This window comes from Trachemys scripta, chromosome 6, assembly GCF_013100865.1.
Source record: "Trachemys scripta elegans isolate TJP31775 chromosome 6, CAS_Tse_1.0, whole genome shotgun sequence".
NCBI classification, from domain to species: domain Eukaryota; kingdom Metazoa; phylum Chordata; order Testudines; family Emydidae; genus Trachemys; species Trachemys scripta.
The window spans coordinates 91,399,158-91,425,559 of record NC_048303.1 but is presented as its reverse complement, the minus strand read 5'-3'; the positions used below and the strand labels follow the sequence as shown (position 1 = coordinate 91,425,559).

General features: G+C 41.3%; 2 protein-coding genes across 6 annotated transcripts in view; one reads left to right on the top strand and one right to left on the bottom strand.

Annotated features, from left to right (window-relative positions):
* Positions 1-4,828: 4,828 nt before the first annotated feature.
* Positions 4,829-19,245, bottom strand: LOC117878929. Of its 5 annotated transcripts, none has more exons than XM_034773671.1 (13): positions 19,133-19,245; positions 17,442-17,518; positions 15,781-16,013; positions 15,544-15,672; positions 13,835-13,921; positions 13,131-13,422; positions 11,889-12,171; positions 11,490-11,726; positions 7,627-7,703; positions 6,799-6,903; positions 6,492-6,703; positions 5,989-6,153; positions 4,829-5,042 (listed from the first exon to the last, which is right to left on the bottom strand). In XM_034773671.1, the coding sequence occupies exons 3-13, from the start codon at positions 16,005-16,007 to the stop codon at positions 4,919-4,921; spliced, it is 1,938 nt and encodes a 645-aa protein (XP_034629562.1). In that variant the 5' UTR covers positions 16,008-16,013; positions 17,442-17,518; positions 19,133-19,245; the 3' UTR covers positions 4,829-4,918. The 5 variants fall into 5 exon arrangements, with proteins under 5 accessions (XP_034629562.1, XP_034629563.1, XP_034629564.1 ...); XM_034773672.1 differs by lacking the exon at positions 19,133-19,245 and adding an exon at positions 18,860-18,965; XM_034773673.1 differs by lacking the exon at positions 19,133-19,245 and adding an exon at positions 18,104-18,842.
* Positions 19,246-19,252: 7 nt separating this feature from the next.
* Positions 19,253-26,402, top strand: part of PTAR1 (protein prenyltransferase alpha subunit repeat containing 1) — a 44,775-nt gene continuing 37,625 nt past the window's right edge. Inside the window, exon 1 of the mRNA XM_034773676.1 lies at positions 19,253-19,358. Coding sequence (XP_034629567.1) covers positions 19,273-19,358 — 86 coding nt within the window. The 5' untranslated portion in view covers positions 19,253-19,272. The remainder of the gene's footprint in view (positions 19,359-26,402) is intronic.

Sequence of the window (26,402 nt, the reverse complement as noted above, 5' to 3'; positions counted from 1 at the left end):
CATAGAGGTGTTCTGCCTGAAGTTCAATCAGGGACCTCAACATGTCTGTTTGCTCCCTGAGCAGCTTTATCTTCTGCTTCTGCCCATTTCCTATCCTGACTGTCCATTTGCAGTTTTTCATTGATAGCCTCTCTCCATGATCTCTGCTTGCAATCTGAAGCACCTGAGCATTGTAGCAACTCCCGAAACATGTCTTCTTTACTCCTCTTATTTTTAGGTTTCAGAGTAGCAGCCGTGTTAGTCTGTATCCGCAAAAAGAACAGGAGTACTTGTGGCACCTTAGAGACTAACAAATTTATTAGAGCAGTCCACGAAAGCTTATGCTCTAATAAATTTGTTAGTCTCTAAGGTGCCACAAGTACTCCTGTTCCTCTTATTTTGTCTCCATATCAGATGGAGCCACTTAAGCTGGTGTGCAGGAGGAGACCCTCAAGGGCACACCATGTGACGGGGTAGACTGGCCCCGCACTAGGACCAAGAGGGTTAACCCTTCCCTGCTGACAGAAGAAGCCATGCCCCTGAGGCTCTGCTGGGCATGCGCCAACCGGGAGTCAAGTATAAAAACCTGCAGAGCTGCTCAGTCAGGGCTGGTGGCTGAGGAAGGAGGATGCCCAGTGGAGGCTCCAGCCCAGGAGCAGTTGTGACTCTTACCGGAGAGAGCTGAGGAGCCCGGGACAGGGACCAGAGGCCAGCAGCTGTTGGAACCCCAGGGAGTGCCGGGTGCTGAAGAACCTGGAGACCCGGATGCCACGGGGACTGCTACATTTGGAGAACCGGTAGGAAGTGACCCAGGGAAGGGAGTGGTATCTCCCACCACTCTGAGGGAAGTGTGTTGTAGTAGGATTCCCCGCTGACCTGTGGCGGATCATGCTGTCACTGACCAAGCCTTGGGTTGGAGCCTGGTAAAGGCGGGTGGGCCTGGGCTCCCCTACTGGGCGTCTCTAAACCCTCCTCCCTTTTTGGTGACAACATAGTTCATCGACCCCTTTTTTACCTCAAGGAGATAGATGAACTCTGGCCTCTGGGCCACACTATCCTACGAGGGGAAGAGAGTTTAGAGACTTTGGCCATTGGGCCATGCTGCTTTAGGAGCACACTATATGGACTCCGGCCGCAAGGCCGTGTGATCCCCGGGAGGGAAGAGAATTTATAGAGACTCTGGCCATTGGGCCATGCTGCTTTAGGAGCTCACTATAGGGACTCCATCCGCTAGGCTGCATTATCCCACCAGGGGAAGAGAGTTTAGAGACACTCTGGCCATTGGGCCACACTGCTTTAGGAGCGCACTATAGAGACTCTGGCCTAGGCCCTCACTATCCCACCAGGGGAAGAGGATTTAGAGGGACTCTGGCCATTGGGCCATACAGCTCTGACTACTGGGGAGGTAGTAGAACCGACGTGGATGCAGGGAGACGGGGTTAACCTCATCCCCCCCCTTGAATCGAAGGGATTGAGGAGGTACAAAACTCGCCACACACCTGCCCATGCTAACAAAACAATAGGCAGAGGCCCTTGATCCAAACAAGTTAGAAATACAACTTTCTCACTATCCCTTGGCAGGCACACTGCACAGCAGGAGCCTCAGGAGTTTGGCCTGTGGGGGAAAGTGGGGACAAGATGGGACAATGGGTGTGGGGGTTTTCAGAGGGATATCACTACAAGCACCCAGGGTTACTATTCTGAATACTGGCACCATTTTCCACCAGTGGGAGTGATAGCAGGTGATATCTTGCTCCTGAGGGTAACCAGCATGCAAGGTGAAGCTCCTGAATGGTCAGGCTGAAGAGTGGGTCCATATGCGGCTCGCCTATGTGCTGCTATGGTGCCTGTAGAAGTAATTGCCGATTGATACAGCAAAGTTTCCTACCACAGGGGGAAGAAACAAGGCAGCCCTCCCAAGAAACCTTCAGCAGAGGATTGCAGAATATCTCCAGGAAAGTTTCCTAGAGATCTCTATGGAGGATTCCTGGAACATCCCAGTGTTCATAAACAAACTTTTCCTCGGGGCCCCCTCTGCCTACCTAAACAGGGGAATAAGAAGCCGATACAAACTGTACTGGTGTTGGTTATTTCAATCCTCCTTCTACCCTGATTAAAAAAGCAGAGCATTACCTCATGCCTTTCTGCAGCATCGAAGCACAATGAACAAGGCTATGTTTTAGTCACAGGTAATTTTAATAAGTCACAGCCAGTAAACAAAAATTCACAGCCAGTGACATGTCCATGACTTTTACTAAAAATACCCGTGACTAAAACTTGGGAGGAGGCTGCTGGGGGGCCCCATGGGTGCTGGAGGCAGGTGGGCAGTGGCTCAGCTCCCCCGCTGGAGTTGGATTGTGTGTGATGCGTCCGGCAGGCTCCCTACCTAGCATCATACCGCCCCCACAGCTCCCATTGACTGCCTCCCAACCAATGTCCTGGGTGGAGGCAGTGCGCACAGTTGCCTGGCCACGCCTCCACCTAGCAGCTGAGCAAGGGGGACGTCACTGCTTCCAGGGAACACCCAGGTAAGCGCTGCCCAGAGCCTGCCTCACCCCTCCCTTGCCTTCTGGTACGTGTGCCTCAGCTCCTTGATCTTTGCATGGCACTGCTGCGTGTCCCTATCATACCCCTTCTCCTCCATGCCACAAGCATGGTATCAAAGTTCCTGCAGCTAGAGCAAAGCTCTGACAGCACAGACTCCTCTCTCCGAAAACCGAGCAGATCCACCACTTCTGGTGTACTCCAAGCAGGAGCATGGGCAGATGCTATCTGAGCTGTCTACGCTGAGCAAACTGAAAGAGCAATTTCAAAAATTCCCAGGGCTTCAAAGGGAGAGGGGCATATGCCTGTATACCTGGCTGAAGGACAGAGTTCAAACTGGTGACCATAGCAATCACAATGGGTACTGTAGGACACCTCCTGGAGACCACTTAGGGCGACATAAGCAACACCGTGTCTACACTGACACTGCGTCGCTCTACCTACATCACCCTAGGCACCACACCTTGTGGTGAGGTGATTTTATTAGCTTGGTGGAGCAGGAGAGTTCAGTTGGCAGGAGGAACATTGCAGTGTGTACACCTCCATAGTTAGTTCAATGTACCTGCCTTCTGTCAACTTAACTTTGTAGGACAGACGAGCCCTAATACTTAGCACTTAATATAATATGTACTATATGTAACTAAGAGAAAATAACAGAGTACACAGCAATAATACAGTACAACAAAAGTGTCTGGAGCAACTGTGTCACCTTTGTTACTAAATTGTTGTTGGATAGAAAAATAACCAAAATTAAACTTTTAAAAATGGGATAAAGAATAGGAGCAGTTGTTCAAACCGCACATTGGTACTTGTGCCTCTGAAAATACAGAGCAAGGATGTCAATCTTTACCATCATATTCACAGTTTTGAAACCCATGGATATAGCAGAGTACCCTTGCAAAGTGAACTGCAGGAGTAGGGCTTTTTTATTTTTATGATTCTATCAATTAACTATCCCCACTGTAAATATTAACATTTCCATGTACTTAATTTTAAAATAATTTTTGTGTTAAATAATACTTTCATACAGGATTTCTGGCATGGTATCAAGAGGACTCAGGGAGATTAAAATATTAGTTAAAGGGAGGTAAGAAAGAAAGAAAGAAAAGACATTCAGTTCCCCAAGGTGGTTTTTTGGTTACTCTAAAGTCTTGAGGATACTTATTTGTACAGATCTCTCAAATTGCCACAGCCCTGCCAAACACTACATTCCAAAGCTCCCATAGGCCCCAGTTAAGCCCAACAAACACACCCTTTCTAGGCTGACCACGCAATCATAGACTCAAAACCCAACTGGAAAGAACATATTTCATATACAGAAAATATGTTAAGTATATGTGTGTACGTGTACTAAAATTTATGAAAGGGGTCACCCTCATATTAGTGCGGCACTAGCTCACAGAAAAATCAAAATGAGAAATGTGCTACCTGAGCATCTCTCCCTCGTGCCCTGCATGAGTAATTTTAAAAACTTAAATAAATCACATTATGATAAAATTAATGTCATCTATGTACAGAGGCAGATCACATATTTTTAGAGAGACATACAAAATGAAGTACTTAAAACAGAGAATTTAAATCTTGAGAAACTGCCACATTAGAGAAAAGGAATAAATTCCAGACTGCTTCAGTTCTGACACCAAGTCCCTCTGTGACCTTGGACAAGTCACTTAACTCCTTTCTCAGCTTTCCACCAGTAGAATAACACCTAAACCACAAAGGAATTGTAAGGATTAATTACATATTAGTAAAACAATGCAAAGATGAAAACCACTATGTAAATTCATACAGTCATTATCAAATTATTACAATGTTAAAGTAAATGAAATTTGGGCCCAACAGACCTAACAGTATCTTTTTATTTAATGACACTGATTATTTCAAATAAACACAAAAGTTTGTAATCTATGACATTATATAACTCATACTGAAAACAATTTATCATACATAAACATTGTGCGTATCACTTTATCAAAAAGTAGTTTTAGTCTTTGAGAAACGTTGTTCCCAAAATTAAGAAGTTAGTGTGTGTGTGTGTGTGTGTGTATATATGTTTGTATGTATGTATGTATGTATGTATGTATGTATATACACACAGGCACACAATTAAAAGGTTAGCAAGTTATTATAACTTGACTATTTAACCAACCCCACCAGAAATGCATATTAATACCAATACAAATAGTTCACTTTCCCCTCCCCAAGAATAAAACGTTAAATAACTATATCCTAAATATAACCTAAATAATCAAGCATTACCATAGGTAATTCCAATAAATATAAGCCTGGAGAAGTTTTTTTTTTTAAATTGTGAAAGAAGGCTAATTAGTATAATTCATTTTGCAATCAGTCTTGAAATATTTGGTTTCAGAGGTTTAGCCTTCAGGACCTCTTGCTACATCCCCAAACAGCGTTGAAATATCTCCTCCATTATGTCATCAGTATATACATAATGCTTATTTTCTTTCTTGGGTACCAAGGTCCATCTCCCAGATTTCCTATGGTAAATTCTACGGTATCTATTATAAAAATAAAAAAAGAGAGGGGGGGGGAATGTTTTATTAGGAGAAAAAATGCTGAATTTAATAAACATCGCATACAAGATAATTATGGAAATACATGGTTTCATCCATTAATATGTATAAATTAAAGGCCTCAGTCCTGCAAACTCTACTCACACACTAACTTCTGTGAGGAAATTTGTGTAGTAAAAGGGCTACAAGATCAGCCCCTAAAAGCCTGAAAAAAATGTAATTAGTCTCTATCCTTCTGTTTACAATTGAAGTCAATGGAGCTTCACAAATTCACACTGAGGACAAGATTAACATTAAGTGATACAAGACAGAATATTTACATATACTCCATTCCCCCTCTCCTCGTATTCATGCTCACATACTCAGCGAGCCCTATGTGCAGTGACTTTTCTGAGACTAACTTTAGGACATTCTGCAGAGTCAAACGTAATAAAGGTTCTCTATGCTGCAGCTGAGCAATTATCGAGTAAAGGAGTGATTGAGGTGAGCAGGGGATCCAAACACAGCATAAAATTGACCGACAAAGACACCATGTAAGGAACGTGGAAAAGCAACTGGTTGCATTTACTACTTCTTTGTAGCTTCTTAGTGAGCATCATAGGTTCATACTAGCTATTACAGGCTGAGACTGTGGCTGAACCATGCACTTTTTGAGCATACTTGTCCAAGTGCTGAATCATCTCTAGCTGTGTGTTCTCTCTCTCTCATGCATATTATGTAGAATCCTGAACTTTGTATTAACATAAGAAAAAGCCAAATTCTCTTCTGACATAATTCCCCTGAACTCAGCAAGAAATGTGGTCAATAGTACGTGTGTAATGCTGTAGGTAATAATACAAGCTCATTTCTTAGCGCAAATGATAATTAACTGCAACTATTGACTAAAAAAAAAAAAAAAAGAAACAATAGATTAGTGCAGTGACAGACTTACATTAACTGATTCTGTTGATTGTGCATGGTTTGCCGGTTCAAATGCATATTGTAATCAATAGCAGCCAAAAAACATCTTGCTCTGTACACTGGATAGGTGTATTCAAATCTTTCGGGAGCGTACATATGCACATGCTGCTGAAACTGTTCCAGATCAAATATGGATCTTTATAAAAATAAATATATGATTTGTTTTTCAGAAACATCTTTAACATTATCAGGAACACACTATATAACTAGCACATAAATATTAATGAAGTGTAGAAAGACTTTTTATTAGCAAGTAACTTTTCCTTTTAAATTACAATTGTTACATTTAAAATTCACTTAGCTTCAACTGTGTTACATGGTTTATTACTACTAAATGAGAGTTTGAATGATTTAGTATATATGCAAAACTACCTTTTTTGGCACACAGTCTATATTCATTTTTAGTAGGAAGGGAAGAGAATAACTTGGAGGAAACAAAGACAACCTAACATCCACAATTCAAATTAGTTATACCTAAACTGAAGAAAGTATGGGATGTTTCTCAGAAACTTTTTATCCAAAATTATTCTGCACATTTCAGTGTGAGGTTTGCTTCCCTTTTCTAGCCATTCCTTTTCTCTTTCATCCATTTGAGGACCATGTTTGCACCGTCCCTCAATGATGCCGTTTCCACTAGCCCACTGATGTTCATTGACCACATGATGAACTAAGCCACACCACATTCCCTACAATGTTAAGAAACCATGATAATAAAATGTAATTCACTGCAGTAAAATATTGTATTGGAATAATACAACTTAACTCTAAATTACAAACTTACAATAAATTTTTCATATGAATTTGCTTCCTTGCAGCAAAACCAGAAATAATTGACAATATCTGAACACCACTGTAAAAGACGGCGACAATCTTTCTGTCTGCTAGCCTGAAAAATAAAGGCATGCATAACTATTAAAAACAAAATGGCGTGCCTGTGTGTGTGTCCTCTACTTATCTACTGAAATTATATATAGTAAACACTTTCTGTAGGCAGAGAGTGTGTGTCTTCCTGTATTCTGTACAACACCTCCAAATTCTGGCCAATACCATAATATAAACTATCATAATAATAGCACAGCACAGATATTGAAAATATAAGCTTTCCCACATTGCCCAACTGATGTGCCCAATGTAGAAAAAGACACCTCTAATGATGAGAGATTAGTTCATCTCCAAGCCATTCATTCTTTGCCTGTATACTGAGACTGCGAAAATGGAGGCCGCTTAGGATCAATCATGGTGTTTTTTCTGCTATGTACAATGAGAGGCAGATCCTAAGTTGATGTAAATTGCCATAGCTCCAATTACTTCAGTGGTACTTGAAGTCAATAGAGCCATGACAAGTTACACCAACTGAGGATCTGCCCCATAGAAATTAACTGAGATCATCATAGATATTTCACAGAGCTGACACATATCCATTAGTGATAGCATTCTGTAACTACTGACTTGGTCTGGATTTGAATCTGTTAAAGACTCTATATCTTATTATCAATCCCCTGAGATATTAAGCCAAATATTGTGTTATGAATGTACTATGATCAATTTTATTATACCATTACAAGTAGCTACAAAATATATAGTTATTCTGTACTCAGAGAAATGTTACCTCAATTAATTTATTTCCAAGATTTTTGGCACCACCCCATATGTCATATGAATGGATTACACAGGGAAATTTCTTTGCTGTGGATAAAAAAACCCAAACATAATAATTAGATTAATGTTTCATTGCTGTTCAGTTTATTAATAGCACCTGTGTGAAATTAAACATTTTATTTTTTCCAAATTCATTTATCATAATTTTCCCCAAATGCACATTGGCAGAGCATATAAAACATGACTGATTTAAAGCTCAGTGATCACTACAGCAGTTTAACACACCTAGATAATACACAATGTTAAGCACGGAAGCCTGCTGAATACAAATGTCTGATAGCAGAGAAGTATATAATTTTTTAAAAGTACATTTTATAATGCCAGTTAAAATAAAAGCAAATACAATTTAGTTTTCAGTCCTTTTTGGACAGCAATATGAAAATTTAATTGTAAAAAGGACAGTTATTGTATATTGTTTACATAATTATACATAACAGCTCCTGCAACTTACAAACATCAGTACTCTATCATGATTCAGCACTTCTAGTGATTTTTAGAGGTATCACTGATTTCCACCCACATTAGACACTGTACCCCAAAAATGTAAGATATGTCTACTCTGAAAAAAAAAAGTGCAATATTAATTTGGGTTCTAACAGCAGTGAAGACATGACTTTTTAATAGCTTAAGTTCAAGTCTCTAGGGGAGCCTGAGTTTGAATTTAAGCTTCTAATCCAAATTAAAAAGCCAAGCTGCTGTGCCTTCACTGCTATTTTAACCTGAGTTAGCTAACACACACACTTTTTTGGGGGGAGGGGGGGGCAGTGTAGGCATATTGACAGAAAAAAGTTAGACCTATTATTCCCCTTGGGGATTCTGACAACATCTACAAACCATTTTAAGATATGTTTTCAAGATTTACATCATCAGAACCATTGGATAGATTTTGACTAGGGCTGTCAAGTGATTATAAAAAGTTAATCATGATTAATCACTGTTAAACAATAATAGAATACCATTTATTTAAATTTTTTGGATGTTTTCTACATTTTCAAATATACTGATTTCAATTACAATACAGAATACAAAGTGTACATTGCTCACTTTATTTTTTATTACAAATATTTGCACTGTAAAAAAGAAAAAAATAGTATTTTTAATTCACCTCATACAAGTACTGTAGTGCAATCTCTTATGAAAGTTGAACTTACAAATGTAGAATTATGTACAAAAAATAACTGCACTCAAAAATAAAACAATGTTAAACTTTAGAGCCTACAAGTTCAATCAGTCCTACTTCTTTGTTCAGCCAATTGCTCAGACAAAGAAGTTTGTTTACATTTGCAGGAGATAATGCTGCCCGCTTGTTTACAATGTCACTTGAAAGTGAAAACAGGCGTTCTCATGGCACTGTTGTAGCCAGCATCGCAAGATATTTACGTACCAGATGCTGTAAAGATTCATATGTCCCTTCATGCTTCAACCACCATTCCAGAATACATTCTTCCATGCTGATGAGGGGTTCTGCTCAATAACAATCCAAAGCAGTGCGGACTGACACATGTTCATTTTCATCATCTGAGTCAGATGCCACCAACAAAAGGTTGATTTTCTTTTTTGGTGGTTCGGGTTCTGCAATTTCCGCACTGGTGTTGCTCTTTTAAGATTTCAGAAAACATGCTCCACACCTCACCCCTCTCAGATTTTGGAAGGCACTTCAGATTCTTATACCTTGGATCAAGTGCTGTAGCTATCTTGAGAAATCTCACATTGGTACCTTCTTTGCATTTTGTCAAATCTGCAGTGAAAGTGTTCTTAAATTGAACAACATGTGCGGGGTCGTCATCCAAGACTGCCATAACACAAAATATATGGCAGAATGTAGGTAAAACAGAGCAGGAGACACACAATTCTCCCCCAAGGAGTTCAGTCACAAATTTAATTAATGCATTTTTTTTTTTTTTTAAACCGAGCGACATCGGCATGGAAGCATGTCCTCTGGTATAGTGGCGGTAGCATGAAGAGGCATACAAATGTTTAGCATATCTGGCATGTTAATACCTAGCAATGCCGGCTACAACAGTGCCATGCGAACGCTTGTTCTCATTTTCAGGTGACATTGTAAATAAGAAGCAGGCAGCATTAGCTCCCGTAAATGTAAACAAATTGGTTTGTCTTAGTGAGTGGCTGAACAAGAAGTAGGAATGAGTGGACTTGTAGGCTTTAAAGTTTTACATTGTTTTGGTTTTGAGTGCAGTTATGTAACCAAAAAAAAATCTACATTTGTAAATTGCACTTTCACAATAGAGATTGCACTATGGTACTTATAAGAAGTGAATTGAAAACTACTATTTCTTTTATCATTTTTACAGTGCAAATATTTGTAATAAAAATAATTATATAAAGTGAGCACTATACCTTTTGTATTCTGTGTTCTAAATGTAATCAAATATTTGAAAAATGTAGAAAAACTTCCAAAATATTTAATAAATGTTAATTGTTTAATTATAATCTATTAAACATTCTATTGTTTAATAGTGCGATTAAAACTGCGATTCATCACAATTAACTTTTTTTTAGTTAATCGCATGAGTTAACTGCAATTAATCGACAGCCCTAATTTTGACCCTTATGTATGGCTTGAAATACATTATACAGTACTTTGTGTTATCTGACTAAGCCGAAATTCTAATTACATAATTAAAGTAATATAGTAGAAAAGTAATACAGAGGTAAGCCTTAAAAGTACACGGTCAACTACAGAGTTTTAAAACTGGTTGAAAATTTTCTGTTAATGTTTTTCAACAGCAAATTGTATTTTTGACTAATTTTTTTTCCTCACAGAAAATTTCAATTTTTCGGCTGAAAACCAAAATATCTTGATTTAGGAATGCTCCTACAGTACCTCCTTGGAGATGTACTTTGGTTGCCTCATGTCCCCATTCTCTTGTATGGGCCACGCTTTCAGCCAGACCACACAATGCACCATGGCCAGAGACTCCTATGATACAATACACCCACTTTTTCTCTCCAAGTAGGAAGACCTCAGTACACCATATGATGATGAAATGGTCTGACTATGGGTATATAGAGGAGAATGAGAACTTGAGGAGCCCAAACTACAGCTCTCATGAGACAGTGCAGCAGCATTTTTAATTTTTGAATTTCTGCCAAAAATCAAAAGTTTCTATAGAAAGCCTCCTCATTTTTCAACCAGCTCCAGCAAAACCTTTTTAGAAACTTGAAAGTGAAGTGTCTTTCCTTACTGATTATGTCCTTCCTATCTGGCAAATATTGATTCTTCCTACCTTGTATATTTAAGAGACTGACATTAAAATGCTGTTTTTTATTTATTTCCTTGTTTATGCGCTAGTATCACTGATTAGTTCAGCAGTGCTTTGTGAACAGTGTTAAGTCCAAATGCTGGAAATCCTTTCAGTTTTATGGAAGTCAATGGGACTACTTGTGCGAGTAATAATTACTTATTTGTTAAAGCAAAATCCGGGCTGCTAGAACCAAACTCTCTCTTCAGATAGCTATGGGCAATTCCAACTGACATCACTGGGAGTTGCACTCCCAGTTCTGAGGGAAGAAATTTGACCTCCAGGTAGTAAACGACTGGAAGCCAATAGTGGACAGCAACATTAGTAAACATTCTTTTTGCGTTAGTCACACAAAAAATGGAACCACAGTTTTAATTCTTCAGAGACTGGTATAATGGATTTCTTTTTAAAAATACAAACTGAAAATCCAATGGATATTTTCAAAGAGATGATTTTTCAGGGAAGTCAAATGTTGGGCCTAAACTAACAGTATGCCTTGAACTTACAGAATTTTGTAGAGCCTTAGTAAAAAGTTAAGAGTGATAATTACTTATCAAAGCAGAGATTTGAGTGTGTGAATCAGTAACCACTTCTTTGACCATTAGCTGTTCATCCAACAACTTTTGTAATCCTCTTCGAAAGGCTTCCTTCTCCATAAATGGGGAGTTCAGTTGCGTTTTGCGTTTATCCACTATTTCAATAGCTAAAATTTGTTTAGTTTCTAAATCCATGAATGAGTATACACAATACTGTGCAGAGTGGCCAGGGCCATCCATGCGTCCATCTCCTGCACATTAAGAATTAAATAGAAAAGTTTTATTCTGAGAGAAATAAAATCGAGGTTACCTATTTTAATAAATGTAGTAAGAATATTTTTAAAAAAAAAATCAAGGAACAAATTTGGATGAGGTATCCAAAAAACAATTAAGTTTTGTAATGCTTTATTTACCCATAATGACTACTTCCTTCCCATGTAATTCCTCCAAAATGTGTTGCTTCATACGACACCAGAAGGATTCTATAGTTGGAACAATAAAGTGACGTTGCATTCTGAAGAATGTACTTGCACTTACGAATGTCAACTTCATAAAGTTTGCCATTTGTGAAATTTTTCCAAAATTGTTTCCTGACAGTATGATTGCAGCAGATAAAGCAAGGTCTCCTGCATGCGTCTGTCCTTTTACCAAGGGTTGAGAAGACCATTCAAATGCTATATGTCCTGCACTACATTTCTAGACGTGTTGAATATTAAGCAAAAGAATAAAACAAAAAGAAATAAGTGAGGCCGTGTACTTATTGTTTGCATTTTAACAAGCCATAAAACTAAAAATTAGATCTAGAATTTTATGGATAGTTTTAAGGAGCACTTTTAATTAAAAAAAACACCACACTGATAACCAAGTAGCTTACATATATTACTATCAACTCCTTAAAAATGAAAGAATTTTAGAAATCCATTGAACTCACTACTATTTATGCTTTTTATTTACTGTTTACATGTCTCTCAACTGGAACAATGGAAAAAAAAAATCAATTAATTCATTTAGCTTCTTGTATACAGTCACCTTCACTTTCCAGTTCTTAGTGTTGCAACACCAGGGTTTCAAAGAGACTGCAGGAACAATATTTGCTTATTTCATTTTTTTTCTTCTGGAAATATTTTTTATTAGTCTTCAGTTTTTTGAAAGCTTGACTTTACAATATATACATTTTGGACCCTATTTAAGTATGTCCACTCAATGACAGGATATGATATGTGATAAAATAAAAGACATAGAAAAGCTCACATCAGAAAACCTAGGGACTTATCCTGCACATCTTTACTCACGTAAGTAGTCCTTACTCATCTGAGTAATTCCATTGGGCTCAACATGATTACTTGAGCAAGTGAGAACTATTGACTAAATTAGGATATGCAGAAACAGGCCCGAGGATATTAAAAATAAACACTGAGGTCTCACTCCTGCAATTAGACCCACGTGAGCTGACCTTTGTGGAAGTAATTAATTTCAAAGGGATACTGTGCAGGAGGCATGGGGTTTCATTTAAATCAGTGAAACTCCACAGGGCTCTGCACATGTTGATCTGATTGCAGGATCAGGACCATAGAAAATTAAACTACTATTAACATATTGAGAATTAGTTAGCGAGAGAGAGAGAGAGAGAGACATTTACAAGGTATATTACTCACCCATATCAAATGCACACAGGAGGAAACAGGCTGTACAGAAATATCAACTTCACCAGCACAAAACATACATTTTGGTATAACAATTTTTTTGGCTAGTTGAAGAAGGCATCGTTCGTAAACAATGTGAATTTTTTCATGAGAAATATCCTGGGTGTCATCCAAAGTCATATCACGAGTTGTCTCCTCAAAGGTTTCTATAAAGTCACCTTGTGACCCATCATCACATTCATCTGTTATACCCAATATATCCTCTGCTATAGACACATTTTTCAAGTGTTTAACTGAAGAAAAACTAAACAAATAGAGACAATTAGAATGCATTATAAATATAACACATGAATTAAGACACACTGAGTAATTTAGACCCTGAAAAAATTTGGGTTCAGGTGTTGCTGTTTTTAAAAAAAGGTAAATATAGAAGGGAAAAAAAGATTTTAGAAAGCCTTATATGAATTAGTTTTTTTAATTTAAATAGGAACAGATTAAAACACTACCCTGCAGAGCTTCAGTGCATGAGAATTAGAAAGCGAAAATTATTATGAGTCAGACCAGTCTAAGTCACTAACAAGCTGTGTAACATTTACAATTAAGCAAACAACTTGGATGGTAAATAGTATATATGACTGATTTATTTAGTACTTCCAGTTTTAATACACTGTTATACCAAATATAGCAACAATATAGTATCTTAAAATACTACTTACCTTTTAGAAAGGTCATATTCATTATCAATAGTACACTCTTCCCCTGAACTGTCTGTAGATTCATCCTCTAAATCTTCACATAGCAATCTGTTAAATAAACGTAGCCAAAAGAAGCAACATTTAATGTAGTGTATCTTTGGAAATAAAATTCTATGTTCCTGAGGTTCTTCACCCTGTAGCAAACCATGGATATACCATATAATCAAGATGCAAGTTTCTCAGCTACTTACATCATCTCATTATATATAAAGCAAACCATCCAAAAAACCCACCATGCCTTCAGATGGGAAACATTGGACCTCTGCAATGCAAATTGTACAACACTGAACTTTTCGTATAGACATTTCCATAGTGAATTCACACATGATTTTAAAGTTTTGGACAAAAGAACTGTACACAGTAAGTTAATGCACAAAAGAGGTCCCGTTCATAAATACTTTTAAGGATAGGAGGGTCAATCACTGAAAAGTGAGTAAATTATAATCCATTAATTGGACAAAACTATTTATTCTGATCTCTTTTGCGCTGAATGTAAATGTGCTATTGCCCAGTGTACTTATAACCTCTCCTTTAAATTTCATTGTCTTATTTGAAAATTAAAATTAGCATATAGAATATTTATGGACTTCCATACAGTTAACTTAAATTTGTAAAATATTATGTAAAATTGCTAATATAATCATAGAAATGTAGGTCTGGAAGGCACCATAAGAGGTCATCTTGCCCATCCCCTGGTGCTAAGGCAGGACTAATATCACATTATCCAGAATTACATGAGTCATAGAAGGCAAAGTCCTTCTCATGCAAAATGTCCTACTGAGTTGAGGCCTGACTGCAAAGGATGGAGCAATCTCTACTTTCTTGGAAGACACAGCAGAATGGACTAATTATCTAAGATCAAGGATGGAATTCCAGGCAGGCCTGGTGGCCTTCTGTGACATTTTGCTAGGGAGGTGATGGAGAAGGGAGAGTTACGGAGAGATTAGAGATGTGGGAGAGAAGAAAAAGGACTCTAATGTTCAGTACTTATGGAATTATTTGTATCTTCACAGTGCTGTATAAATCTTTATCCATAGGCTGCATTAGTACAAATTAGGGACTCAGACTTGCAAGCTGCTGAGCTCCCTCAACTTACAAGGAAATTGACAGGACTCATTGTACAACTTAGTTTGCTCAGTGTCTTGAAGGACTGAGATCCTAATTCCAACCACTCACACATACATCAACCTAGCTTTGGCCCACAATAGAGCAGCCCCATAAGAGGGGTGGCACTATGGCCTAGAGCAGGGGTTCCCAAACTTGGTTCAGGGCAAGCCCCTGGTGGGCTGTGAGACACTTTGGTTACCTGAGCATCCACAGGTCCAGCCGCTCGCAGTTCCCCGTGGCTGCTGTTCACCAGTCCCGGCCAATGGGAGCTACGGGAAGCAGCGCAGGCCAGGACATTGCTTCCTGCAGCTCCCATTGGCCAGGAACAGCTAACCACAGCCACTGGGAGCTGTGAGCGGCCGTACCTGCGGACGCTCAGGTAAACAAAGGGTCTCGCGGCCCACAAGGGGCTTACCCTGAACAAGCCCCAAACCAAGTTTGGGAACCCGTGGCCTAGAGGAATGATCACATGAATGGGAGTTATTTCACTGGCAACTGTTTTTTATTTTTACACAATTTAATGGAAAAAAACAGAAAAAAATTAAAAAAATATTTTAAGTCACCTTTCAGTGCCTGCTGTTAAAGAGGTCTCTGGCACATCCTCTTCTGCATTTAATGTTGAGTTTCCATCCGCTTCCTGTATTTTCACTTTTGATTCCTTGCACACATCTCGGTTTTCATAATTGTCATATCTAGAATACAAAATAAGATGAAAGTATCAAAAAGAAACCAATCAGAATAAAATTCATATTTCTCTTTAGATAATGATATTTAATATATAGGACATTTGAATGACTTACAAGTCCAGCAAAAACTTGGCAACTTCAGCATGTGAGAAGACATTAAGTGTTTCCCTAAGTGACATCCATCTTCCTATCTGTTCTCTTATACATATCCTTGATTGAGCCCTTTTTCTCTCTAGACTCTTTCTCCTCCTCTTTTTCTCTAATGGGGAATATATGGTGGGTCTACCAGGTCGCCTTGGTGGTGGTGACGGTGAGGATGAAGAGGATGATGACGACGACATTGCAAGCTTTCAAATGATAAAGCGGACTAAAGTTTAATTTAATAATAACATTCAATTTTAGTCATTACAGACTACATAAGAGTAGTAAGTTATAATTTTTGGAAAATGACAACAAAATACAATAGGTTTGTGGTGTAGTGTTAAGGTTAAAATCTTCATTTATAGCCAAGTTTTACCCTCGGATAAGTGAGCATAACCCCTTCTGAAGTCCATGGGAGATATACATGTATATTGGAGGGCACAGTTTAGCCCTTATGTTTTAGGTATTAGATTGGATATTAGAATAACAAATGTATAAATTGCTAGTTTTACATATAAATGAACAAGTGCACATTAACATGACTGTTGCTTGTTTGTATGTCAAATTAAAGAACTGAAGGGAAGGGAAAAAACAGTTAATTATTTTAAAACAACAGTAACCAAAGATTTGAATGTAAAGCATATTAAGCTGTGCTAAAAGTTCTTATGTGCACATTACATCTAATGCCTCTGTCCTGTAAATACTTATGCACTTGTTTAACTTTAACTTGAAGTCAATGGGATTATTCACACATGCTTAACTTAAAGCGTGTGTTTGCAGGATCAGGTCCTGGCATTTAAGAATATTTTTGGAGTTCCAAAATAGGGTAGCCCATCATGCTAGTGTCTGTGTGTATGCATGACTTGTATGAGTTACTGACTTGAGTGAGCAACTGGACTGGCCATTGAACATCAGCAGAAAAGGAAGGAAATTAAATTTAGTCACAAGCGATCTCAACTCCAAGTGGACAATACAGTCAACATTGTATATCAAGTGTGAAACTCATTCAAGTGCTACCATACCAGGGCCCAAATGTTCTCTCTCAGGATCTGAATAACTCTAAATACAATGAGTTACTTGCATCCTGCAGCAGAAGGATGGCTTGGAATGTAACACAGCTCAAGGCAACGAGAAGATAAATAACTAGGAGGTGAAAATGAACCATATTAAAAAGCAAATGTATATGCCTTTTATATTAATATTAATGAAATATTCTCAAATTCAGACAATGACAACACTTAAGCCTAAGATTTTTTGAGAGGCAATAAAAAGTAGGCTGAAACATGACATCTGGTAGGCCTGTGGTAGTGTAGGTTTGCTTGTTTATTGGGTGGTTTTTGTTTGCCTACGGAAATTATTTTCGCCAATGAGAATCTTGGAGTAAAGAAAGTTTGTCTGTGACTACTTATTAAGAATCCCAGAACTCACACTATTTGGCTGTTTTGTGATAATATTTTTTACTTATGTATACCAAACTGGTTTTTCTGGTTTGTGTTTTGGATAATGGTTTGTATTTTTGAGACATTTTTAAAAATGTAGGCTTTAGGTTTAGGATATGTTTTATTATAATGTTTTAGGTATTCAACATCACTTTCATGCATGAAATTTATAATAGTTTTCAACATTGTACTTACAGAGAAGATGGATTGTATGGGAGCTGCATGCAAAGTGACCACAGGTAAAGTAATGCTTAGTGTTATTTACACCATACCTTGAACAGAAAAAAAAAAAAAGGCATAAAATATTTTTAAAGTACAATTTTTTTTAAAAGAACAGAGATAAAACCCCATCAAAAATCCCACCCCTCTAATATTTAATGGACAGGATGAGCAAGAAGAGAGTTTAAATTCTGAGTCTGTCATGCACAGAACAGGTCCAACAGTAATGTTGCCTTCTGGTGATGTCTGCCATAGCAAAATATATTAAGATTCTAACCTGTAAAAATTATCAGGTTTTCTCTTTTTCCATAAAACTGCTAGTATTTTCATTATATTTTACTACTGCAACCAATGAATTCCTTCCTTGAGTAAATATCATTGTGATGCCAATATAAGCTGTTGACACAAAATCATGTGATCCGCAATCCAATCATTTCTCTCACTATAGCCCACAGAGAAGTAAACAAAAGGCACTCGTTTGTTTCTATTACATCCCAATAAAATGTTTCATATTTTCCAAGTTAAGAATAATATAGGAAAATAAACTTCATCGTCAAACTTTAAAAAAAATTGAAAGATTACAAACATTATTTGATCTATTTGGTACCCTAAGTAAGATTTTAAAGTGGCAGATTTACCTAGATCAGGGGTTCTCAAACATCATTGCACCGCAACCTCCTCCTGACAACAAAAATTACTACATGACCCAAGGGGAGTGGGAGAACAGGACCAAAGCCTGAGCCTGCCTGAGCCGAAAGCCAAAGCCTGATCATCAGTTCCAGGTGGGGAAACCTGTAACCTGAACCTCACCATGGGCTTCAGCCCGCAGTGGTGGGGCTGGGCTTCAGTCCCAGCAAGTCTAAGGCCAGCCCTGGCGACCCCATTAAAACCAGGTGGTGACCCACTTTTGGGTCCTGACCCACAGTTTGAGAACCACTGAGTAGCTATTTAAAAGAACTCTCAACTAGAAGCATCATCAGGACCATTTAAAGTCAGCAAAATAGGCAGACCAGCCAAGTCATATTTTGAACTAATTGTAAGGGCATTTTCAGAGGGGTCTCACTTTAGCGATGAAGATGTTTATATAGGTATGATTTCCCCCGAATCGCCTTTAAACAGCTTGGGAAAGAAGACCCAAAATCACAAGCCTGCGTGTGAAACAAAAACCAGCACGCACGAAGCAAGCGTTAGAAGAGTCGGGGGGCCTGCTGCAAACGCTTATGTTTGTGCTCATTAACCTTACCCACGCGAGCTAGCCCGCTGATTTAAATGGGACTACTCATGTTTGCAAACATAAGCACATAGATGTTTGCAGCGCAAAGGCTGCAGGGTGCGCCGCACCCCTCCTTCGGAGGACACATGGGATTTGGTTTTAAATTGTCTGTACAAGCTACTATAAGGCCGCATCCTCTCAGGTAACCGTCTCCTCCGGATCCCCGCGTCAAGCCGCCACATGCCCTTGTCTGTGCGGTTGCAGTGTCAGGCTGGTGCAAGGGCGAGCTCCACCCCAGACACGCTAGGCACACCCGGGGGAGGCCCGCAGGCTCAGGAGGTTGGCAGAAGAGCCCAGGCGGTTCCGCGGCTCTTTTAAAGCCTGGTTGCTCTGATTACGGCCGTTGGAGCGCGGAGGCGACGGCGCGCGGGGGAGAAGGGCGGAGGGGGGTAACCTGACTGAGCGCGGCGAGCCTGCCTGTCCCGCCGCCCGGCCCGGGTGGCCGCCGTTGCCAGGGAGCGGTTCGTTCCTCCTCGCTGGGCCGCCGACCCGGAAGCGCTTTAGCCCAGCCTCGCTCGGTGGCGGGGGCCGAAGATGGCCGAGTCCCCGGAGGAGGTGGCGGTGCTGGTGCAGCGGGTGGTGAAGGACCTGAACAACGCCTTCAAGCGGAACCCCCACATGTGAGTGCGGCTTGGGGACTCGCCGGGCTGCGGGGGAGAGGGGCGGCCGCCGGGCTCCAGCTTCCCGGGGCTAAGCGGAGACGCTGGCGCCGACTTAGTCTCCGCTTGTCCCGTGCGGGGCAGGGGCAGCAGTATCCTCAACTCTGGGGCCGCTGCCTCCCCGGCCGGGGACAGCGCCCTCAGCAAAGGTGGGGTGAGCCGCCCCTCTCGCCAGCCCCTCGCCCCGGCGTGGGACGAGCACCCCTGGCTGGGACAAACCAGCCGGTGAGACTTTCCCTGCTCCAGCATCTTCTCAGCGAGGGGCGCTGAGCGCTTCACGGACACCCTTGCTGATGCCTCTCCCCACCCCTGCCAGGGAGGTGATCCGAGCACGGCAGCTGCGGAAAGTGGGCTCCAGAGGGGTAAGAACCCGACTCCAGTAGTCCCTGTCTCGCCCAAGGTCGCACAGATGAAGTCAGGTGTGGCTGGCCTCTGGATCTGTTGACTCCCCGAGGCGCCGGCCTTAATTAGGTTAACTTCTTTCGCAGTCATGTAAACTTGGCTTATGGCATCAGTTTCGACATACCTGAGGTCGGTAAGGTTAAAGGGACACTGTCCGGTTATTATTCTGATGGCTTTCCTAAGCTCAGTTATTAAAAACATCTCTGATTACTGAAACAGGACAAATTATAAATATTTAATTTTTGTGTCACTATTTATGCTTTTTGATTTTTATTTATTTGCTCACCTTGGATAGTAGAGAATTATCTCTTTGTTCTGGGATTGTGTGTGGCTCTTACATACCATGATGATAGGCACCATATAAAAATCATAGATCTTTCCACTGTTGTTTTTTAATCTGTTGGATTTATAAGGTCTGTTGGACTGTTTCACCCCAGTATTGCACATTATTTGTAAACGCAATATGGGAGAATTTATTTGTGTATTAAGAGGGGAAAAGTCTTTCACTGAATGGAGATATTATATATATAGAGAGAGAGAGAGAGAGAATGTAAATGCATGGAAACATTCCTTTTAATGTTAGATAATGTTAAAGAAAACTAAATTTTGAAATGACTGTGCCTCCTTGAGGCCCCAATCCTGTAATGGACTCTACCTGGCTCAGGGGTCCACTCACATAGCATTTATAGTAGGATTGGGGCTGAAGCTCTGTGTAGCTCAAAAGCCAGTCTCTTTCGCCAACAGAAATTGGTCCAGTAAAAGATACTACCTCACGCTCCTTGTCTCTCCAGTGTCCTGGGACCAGCACGGCTACAATAACTCTCCTCTAGGTGACAGAAATCCTTAGGATTACATAAATGTGGCTAGCTGCCTTGGCAGGTAGCCAGGCTTTAAAACATAGCATATGAGTGCTGTCAGAAATAAGCCTTTTTAAAACTAGATTTAGCCATACACTTTCCCTTTAGGGTTGTGCGGCATAATGCACAGTAAACAGTCAATGTTTGCGTGCAGCCTAAAGAAGGGCTTTTGCTTCTTTTCACATTCTGCGCTGTCAAAACTCCCTTTGATTTCAGTAGTAGCAGACTCAAACCCTTTTTCGTTAAGATGTGCTGCTGTTGCTGTCTGCCTTCATGGCGAAAAGTAGGTTAGAAGTAAAAGTTTGTGCGCCTTGATACTGACCTAACATAGCATGCTTAAGTGTGATTCCCTGCGGGTCAGGGTAGATCCTTATTGGTGGGACAGTGTGGGAAAGCTGCTGCTGTTATAACTGTTCTATAGAAAAACAAGGGACTTCTGTGCCCAAGACTGTCAAGCTGGGCTTCTTAAGGTGAACATAGGCACCGGCTGACATGGTTCACAGTTGTCCCTCAAAGCGTACCCCTTCTGCCATGAGAAGGAGACCCTAGCACATGCTTACCTCCAGTCTGCAGCCCAACTTCTGACTCCTCCAGAACCTTATGCTGAGATTCTGGTTTCCTTTTTCTTCGCATCTCTAGGTACTCCATCCGTGGCCCCACCAAGTCATAAGACCTCAGTTCAACCTTGGCACTGGCCAAGATAACTCCCTGGACTAATGGATGGGTGATGCTCAACAGGGTGGGTGATCAGTGATTGTGGGATCTTCTTTCTTTTCATACCCTTTTCACACATTTGGGCAGAGTTCCTCTGGACAGTGTCCACCAACTCCTTCACAGAGCAGTGGCACTGTCCAGGGTTCTCTGCTTCATGACCCCATCTGGTACTCTTCTTTTGAACCTTTGATCCTTACACAGTTGAGTGGATGGGCCCTTCATCCACTTTCTTGACTTTAGCAAAGCTTTTGATACGGTCTCCCACAGTATTCTTGCCACCAAGTTAAAGAAGTATGGGCTGGATGAATGGACTGTAAGGTGGATAGAAAGCTGGCTAGATCGTCGGGCTCAACGGGTAGTGATCAATGGCTCCATGTCTAGTTGGCAGCCGGTTTCAAGTGGAGTGCCCCAAGGGTCGGTCCTGGGGCCGGTTTTGTTTAATATCTTTATTAATGATCTGGAGGATGGTGTGGACTGCACTCTCAGCAAGTTTGCAGATGACACTAAACTAGGAGGCGTGGTAGATACACTAGAGGGTAGGGATCGGATACAGAGGGACCTAGACAAATTAGAGGATTGGGCAGAAAAAAACCTGATGAGGTTCAACAAGGACAAGTGCAGAGTCCTGCACTTAGGACGGAAGAATCCCATGCACTGCTACAGACTAGGGACCGAATGGCTAGGTAGCAGTTCTGCTGAAAAGGACCTAGGGGTCACAGTGGACGAGAAGCTGGATATGAGTCAACAGTGTGCTCTTGTTGCCAAGAAGGCTAACGGCATTTTGGGCTGTATAAGTAGGGGCATTGCCAGCAGATCGAGGAACGTGATCGTTCCCCTTTATTCGACATTGGTGAGGCCTCATCTGAAATACTGTGTCCAGTTTTGGGCCCCACACTACAAGAAGGATGTGGAAAAATTGGAAAGAGTCCAGCGGAGGGCAACAAAAATGATTAGGGGTCTGGAGCACATGACTTATGAGGAGAGGCTAAGAGAACTGGGATTGTTTAGTCTCCAGAAGAGAAGAATGAGGGGGGATTTGATAGCAGCCTTCAACTACCTGAAGGGGGGTTCCAAAGAGGATGGAGCTCGGCTGTTCTCAGTGGTGGCAGATGACAGAACAAGGAGCAATGGTCTCAAGTTGCAGTGGGGGAGGTCCAGGTTGGATATCAGGAAAAACTATTTCACTAGGAGGGTGGTGAAACACTGGAATGCGTTACCTAGGGAGGTGGTGGAGTCTCCTTCCTTGGAGGTTTTTAAGGCCCGGCTTGACAAAGCCCTGGCTGGGATGATTTAGCTGGGAATTGGTCCTGCTTTGAGCAGGGGGTTGGACTAGATGACCTCTTGAGGTCCCTTCCAACTCTGATATTCTATGATTCTATGATTCATCCTGGGTAGGTCAACACCCACCCTCTTGAGAATTCAGGTAGGCTTCTTGGGCACTAAATTCACTAAGACAATAAAAAGTAAAGTTCTAAGCTGAATGTAAAACGGAGTTGTTGTCTCTCATATTGGGTTTTTAGTTAATTAGGAGGAAAAGGTGTTTGGTTTTTTGTTTTTGATTTTTTTTTTTAAGGCAAACTTACTTTTTATTTCTTAAGTAATTAAAAATCCAACCTAAGACTCATGTTGACTTGTCTTGCTGAGTCACCTATTTTTTTTTTTTTTAACTGAAATATAACCGTCTCCGCATATTATGTTCTATTCTTGAGCATCTGTATAACTTGTAAAATGTATTGCAAAATTTCTTTGGCTCCAGACATACGAACACTTAAACTTGTGTATGACATTACTCACAAGTAGTTCCATTGACGCCAAATGAGGTTTCTCTCATCAGCAAAATTATGCATACACTTAAGTGTTTGTAAGACTAGGGCCTTAGTTTTTACAAAGAGGTGTCCTGTCCAGCAATCTTGGTGATGTAGGGCAGTGGTTTTCAAACTGCTGGAACGCGGAATGTAAAGCACTGGGTCACAGCGGCTCTGGTCAGCGCTGCCGAAAGGGCCGTTTAAAAGTCCCGTCGGCGGTGCTGCCCGGCTAAGGCAGGCTAGTTCCTACCTGTTCTGACACTATGCTGTGACCCAGAAGCAGCCAGCAGCAGGTCTGACTCCTGGGGAGCAGAGGGGGGGCACGGGGCTCCATGTGCTGCCTGAGCTCAGGCTCTGCACTCCCATTGGCTGGTGCCTGCGGGCGAGAGCTGCGCGGAGCCGCTTGCGCCCCTCCACCCAGGAGCCGGACGTGCTGCTGGCCACTTCTAGGGTGCAGCGCGGTCTGTGGTGTCAGGACAGGCAGGAAGCCTGCCTTAGCACCCCCTCTGTGCTGCTGACCAGGAGCCTCCTGAGGTAACCCTGTGCCCCAATCCCTAGCCCTGAGCCCTCCCAAACCTGGAGCCCGTTCATGCACCCCTAATCCCTGGCCCCCTCCTGCACCTCAGCCCTGAGGCCCTCCCACAGCCCAAACCCCTCATCCCCCAGCTCCGTTTGGTTGCAGGTATCAACAATTTTCTTCAGTGGTTTTCAAACTTTTTTTTCTGGCGACAGTTGATGATGGGTGAAGAGGAATACCTTTTCTGTCCTAGAGAGTTGGGAACTATCCTTGTCTTAATTTTGCTCTCCTGTTTTGGCTTTGTTAATGTGATGTCCAACTGAAGTCTTGACCACTTTTTTTTTCTAGGCAAAATTCATTTTCAGTATTTGGCTTGTGGTCATGCACTGGAATGGAACTCAGGAGATCTGGGTGCTATTGCTGGCTCTGCCACAGACTTCTTATGTGACCTTGCTCAATTCAGTTTATCTCTATTGTCTGGGTTCCCCACCTATTAAATGGTAGTACTTCCTTTGTCTGTCTTGTCTAGTTAGATTAATAGAATCAGAGGGTTGGAAGGGACTGCAAGGATCATCTAGTCTGACCCCCTGCCAAGATGCAAAACTTGTTGTGTCTAAACTAGAGGTCTTCAATCTGTGGAGTGCCCTTCCTCAACCCCCCCCCCCCCCCCCCGAGGAGCATGGAGTAATGTTTGAGGGGGCGAGGTTGGGGCCCAGACCAGCCCACACAAGGGAAAGGAAGGGAGTGTTGCCCTGTGCCTGGGGACCCAGTTGCCAGCCCCATTACACCTGTCCACATCCCCCCCCCTGGAGCTGTGGCCTGGCTCCTTGCGAAGGTGGGGTATACAGGGATAAGGGGGGACGCAAGGTAAAAGGTTTGGGGACCACTGGTCTAATCCATCCAAGACAGATGGCTATCCAGCCTCCTTTTGAAAACCTCCAGTTAAGGTGCTTCCACAACCTCCAGAAGCAATCTGTTCCATTGTCCTATTCTTACGGTTAGAAAGTTTTTAGTGAGATTTAATCTAAATCTGCTAGGCTGTAGTTTAAACCCATTGCCTCTTGTCCTTCCTTCTATGGCAAGAGAAAATAACTTTTCTCCATCTTTTTTATGGCAGCCTTTCAAGTATTTGAAGACTGCTGTCATGTCCCCACCTTAATCTTCTCTTTTTCCATACTAAACGTACCCAGTTCCTTCAGTCGTTGCTCATATGGCTTGTGTTCCATCCCTTTGGTCATCTTTCCAGCTTCTCTACCACCGTTCTATATAGTGGTGACCAAAATTGGACACAGTACTCCAGCTGAGGCCTAACCAGCACAGAGTAGAGCGGTACTATCACTTCCTGTGACTTGCATGCTGTGTCTCTGTTAATGCAACCTAAGATTGTAAAGTCTAAAATGAAGACACAGGTATAATTTGTGAAGTCACTTTTTAAAAACAAACAAACAAAGGCAAAAATAGTTAAAACTTAAAAATTGGACGGTAACAGGCTGTGAACCCAGAGATAGTGGAACCTAGTGATATTCTAACAAAGAGCTCACAACCTTTAATGGGCAGCAGGTTTAAAACAAATAAAAAGAAGTTCCTCTTCACACAGTGCACAGTCAACCTGTGGAAACTCCTTGCTTGAGGAGGTTGTGAAGGCTAGGACTATAACAGGATTTAAAAGAGAACTAGATAAATTCATGGACGTTAAGTCCATTAATGGCTATTGGCTAGGAAGGGTAAGAATGGTGTCCCTAGCCTCTGTTTGTCAGAGAGTGGAGATGGATAGCAGGAGAGAGATCACTTACCTGTTAGGTTCACTCCCTCTGGGACACCTGGCATTGGCCACTGTCGGTAGACAGGAGACTAGGCAGGATGACCTTTAGTCTGACCCGGTATGGCCATTCTTATGTTCTTATGTAACCTTGCTTATAGCTGTTTCCATTGCTTCACGCTGAGCTCAGGTCTACAAAAAGTTAAGTTGACCCAGCTATGTCTTTTTGGGTGTGAAAAATCCATGCCCCCTGAGCAACATGGTTAAGCCAGCCTAATTCCTGGTGTAGACAGGTTCACAGAATTCTTCCATAATTTAGCCCTGTCTACCACCTCTTGGGGAGATAGATTAACTATATTGACAGGACAATCCCTCCCACTGTTGTAGTAAGTGTCTATGCGTAACTATAGCGTTTCAAGGGAAGGCAGTGTTTTTGTTTTTTGTTTTTTTTTTTAAAGAGATGGAGGATCTATGATTTAAAAACTTCTTTGCAAATGATTTAATAGCTGATTACTAAAATCCACAGTGTTTTTAATGTCCGACTTACCTTGTAGTTATGAAGAGCATTCAACTCATCACATTGAGATAGATGGGAGTTACTCAAGCATTCATTTATTCTTTTAAACTCTAAAACAGAAGAAAAAGTCTCCTATTTCCACAATTAAACAAATACAATGGATTAATGGAAAGAGACCCTAGTTTCACTGCTTGCCTGCCTGGAGGATGCCCAATCAGAGAGCCAAGAAGCCTGGGCGGCTGGCCTCTGCTCCCAGCTGGGAGCAAGGAGCAGAGACCCTGCGGGGGCAGTTGGACTCCCAACAGTAAGCTGTGCTCTTATTGCCCCTGTTCAGTTGCAGAGGGTCCTGTGGCACCTTTGAGACTAACAGAAGTACTGGGAGCATAAGCTTTCGTGGGTAAGAACCTCACTTCTTGCATCTGAAGAAGTGAGGT

What these genes read in the sequence shown, in the direction of transcription:
- LOC117878929 (XM_034773671.1), bottom strand. Translation starts at nt 16,007, where the DNA reads ATGTCGTCGTCATCATCCTCTTCATCCTCACCGTCACCACCACCAAGG. An exon ending in TTAACAGCAGGCACTGAAAG is followed by an intron (nt 13,922 to 15,543) that starts GTGACTTAAAAT and finishes TTTATTTAACAG; the next exon opens with ATTGCTATGTGAAGATTTAG. An exon ending in ATTCATATGAAAAATTTATT is followed by an intron (nt 6,704 to 6,798) that starts GTAAGTTTGTAA and finishes TTAACATTGTAG; the next exon opens with GGAATGTGGTGTGGCTTAGT.